This window comes from Myotis lucifugus, unplaced genomic scaffold (genome assembly GCF_000147115.1).
Source record: "Myotis lucifugus unplaced genomic scaffold, Myoluc2.0 scaffold_977, whole genome shotgun sequence".
Taxonomy (NCBI): domain Eukaryota; kingdom Metazoa; phylum Chordata; class Mammalia; order Chiroptera; family Vespertilionidae; genus Myotis; species Myotis lucifugus.
The window spans coordinates 44,230-47,444 of NW_005872025.1; the positions used below are offsets into that span (position 1 = coordinate 44,230).

Genomic DNA, 3,215 nt, shown 5'->3' on the forward strand with positions numbered 1-3,215 from the left:
ACGTTTGTATCCCACAGTCTGTCAGAGTGTGCGTTCGGCCGCTGAGGGCTGCTGGGTGCTGGCGGAGGCCCTGGGGTGCAATTCCAGCCTGGAGGTGCTGGACGTTGGGGGAAACCACATTCAGGACGCCGGAGGGAAGCGGCTGTGTGCAGCTCTGAAACAGCCCAGCTGCACCCTGAACACACTCGGGTGAGTGGGCTAGACCACTGCTCCCTCCTGGGAGGGGACAGACAGCACATGGGCCCGCACGGCTCAGAAGGGGGGACACGGGGAAGGACAAAGTTCTCTAAACTTCTCTTTACTGTCCAGCTGGTGTGGCTCAGTGGTTGAACATCAATCCATGAACCGAAAGGTCACAGTTCAACTCTGGTCAAGGGCACATGCCAGGGTTGCGGGCTCGATCCCCAGTGGGGGGCGTGCAGGAGGCAGCCAATCAGTGATTCTCTTTCATCATTGATGTTTCTATCTCTCTCTCCCTCTCCTTCCTCTCTGAAATCAATTACATATATACACTGAGTGGCCAGATTATTATGACTACCCCATCAGTACTTCATTGACACTTCCAAAAATACTGAATATTGAAAACTTCCTAAGCAAATACTCTCAAGGTTTTATTATTATTATTATTTGCATAACTAATTCACTTCATTGAACTGATGGGGTGGTCATAATAATCTGGCCAGTCATAATAATCTGATCACTCAGTATACACACACACACACACACACACACACACACACACACACACACGAGGCCCGGTGCACAAATTCGTGCACCAGTGGGGTCCCTCGCCTGGTCTGCGGGATGCAGCTGAAACCAGCTCTCTGACATCCCCCGAGGGGTCCTGGATTGTGAGAGGGTGCAGACCAGGCCAAGGGACCCTACTGGTGCATGCAATCAGGGCCGGGGAGGGATGTGGGAGGGCGTGTCCAGCCCATCTCACTCAGTCCCAATTGGCCGGACCCCAGCAGCAAGCTAACCTACTGGTCAACTGTCTGTCCCCTGGTGGTCAGTACATGTCATAACGACAGGTCAACCGGTCAACTGTCTGCCCCCTGGTGGTCAGTGCATATCATAGTGAGTGGTTGAGCAGCCTTAGCATATCATTAGCTTATTACGCTTTGATTAATTGAACGGCCAACTGGTCAACCAGACACTTAGCATATTAGACTTTTATGATATATGATATTAAAAATCTCTTTGCTTGTAGATTTTTTTAGTTTTTTTTAACTTTATTTTTATTTTGACACTATTACGGATATCCCCATTTTGCCCACCTCCATGCAGCCTCTGGACCTCACCACACTGTTGTCTATGTCTATGGTTTATGCATATATGTCCTTGGCTAATCCTTTCACCTTCTTTCATCCAGTCTGCATCCCCCTTCCCTCTGAGATCTGTCAATCTGTCTCACGCATCTGTGCCTCTGGTTCTATTTTGTTCGTCTGTTTATTTTGTTATCTAGATTCCACATGTAAGTGAGAGATCACATGGTATTTGCCTTTCTCTGACTGGCTTATTTCATGTAGCACCGTATTCTCCAGGTCCATCCATGCTGTCCCAAATGATAAGTGTTCATTCTTTTTCATGGCCACGTAGCATTCCATGGTGTAACCGTACCACTTTCGTTTCTGATTTCTCAATGTCGGAGAACTGCCACTCACCCTTTCTGCCCGCTCCACGCCAGGCTGGAGAGCTGCAGTCTGACTTCTGCATGCTGCAAGGACCTCTCCTCGGCGCTCAGCGTCAGAAAGAGCCTGGTGAACCTGAACCTCCTGGGGAATGACCTGGGGCCCGAGGGCGTCAACACATTGTGGAAGTCTCTGCAGAAACCCTCGTGCAAACTGCAGAAACTTGGGTAATGCCCCTGGCTTTTACATCCCCCCTTGAGGTGTGGGGAAGGGTTGGGTAATAGATAGATATTAGGGTCTAGTGCACACATTCGTGCACCTTGAAGGAACTGTGGGCTGTGAGGCTGTGGTGGGTACAGGGGTGGGTCTCAGCCCATTTTCTGCGCCCCCGCCCAGCCCCTCCCACTTTGGCCCCCGGTCCCCTCTCTGCTGGCAGCCTTGCTCCCGCTGCCGCAGCTCCCACATGCTGACGGTGCTGGCCTCACTTGCACCCGCTGATGGCACAGAATGATTGGGGCTGGCACGAGCAGCGGGTGCAAGTGGGGCCAGTGCTGTCAGTGGGTACGAGCAGCGGCTGCTGCCCTGATTGCCACTCAGGAACAGGGGGAGGTGGGGAAGCCCTCAGGGGGAACCGGGGATGGCAGCCACTGCTCACACCCACTGATGGCGCTGAGCGATTGGGACCCGGTGGGACCACAGTGCAGGGGAGCAAAGAATTTTCAGTAACTACCAAAGGCTTACCCTGATGACAGTGACTGGCTCCCCGCCTTGGTCTGGTGCCCCCGCTCACCTGCTCTACCATCCCGCTCCGGATGATGCCTGCGATGTTCCGTGTATGTGCGCCCCCTGGTGGTCAGCACACATCATAGTGACCGGTTATTCGGTTATTCCACCATTTGGTCTATTTGCATATTAGGGTTTTATAGAGAGAGATTCTGTTTATTTACTTGTTTTAACTTTTAAAAAATATATTTTTATTGTTGATAGTATTACAAATATCTCCCATTTTCTTCCCTCCTTACCCCCCTCCTTCCCCTATTCACTCCAGGTCTTCAGTACCCAATTGCCCATGTTCATGGGCTATGCATATAAGTATATAAGTTCTTTGGTTTATCTCTTTTCATCCTCCCTCCTCCCCCCACCCCACATCAAGGTATGTCAGTCTGTTCCATGCCTCCCTGCTTCAGGTATTATTTATTTTTTAAAATATATTTTTAGCTGGTTTGGCTCAGTGGATAGAGCATTGGCCTGCGGACTGAACCCATGAGGGTCATGGGTTCCATTCCAGTCAAGGGCACATGCCTGGGTTGCAAGCTCGATCCCCAGTAGGGACCATGCAGGAGGCAGCTGAGCAATGATTCTCTCATCACTGATGTTTCTATCTCGCTCTCCCTCTCCCTTCCTCTCTCTGAAATCAATAATATGAGGACAAACAGGTGAGCTTTTATATTTATCCTCTTAGCCAATCATCTCTTCTAATTCTCTATTCTTTTTTTATTTGGCTTGTTTTCTTGCAGGCTGGAGAAAGACTTATACCATCTTGTGGAAGGGAAGTTGCAGGAATTACAGGAGAAGGGGCATTTT

At 50.2% G+C, this 3,215-nt stretch overlaps 1 protein-coding gene across 1 annotated transcript in view; it reads left to right on the forward strand.

Annotated features, from left to right (window-relative positions):
* Window positions 1-1,862, forward strand: part of NLRP13 (NLR family pyrin domain containing 13) — an 18,734-nt gene extending 16,872 nt beyond the window's left edge. Inside the window, exons 7-8 of the mRNA XM_023747788.1 lie at window positions 88-189; window positions 1,688-1,862. Coding sequence (XP_023603556.1) covers window positions 88-189; window positions 1,688-1,862 — 277 coding nt within the window. The remainder of the gene's footprint in view (window positions 1-87; window positions 190-1,687) is intronic.
* Window positions 1,863-3,215: the final 1,353 nt, after the last annotated feature.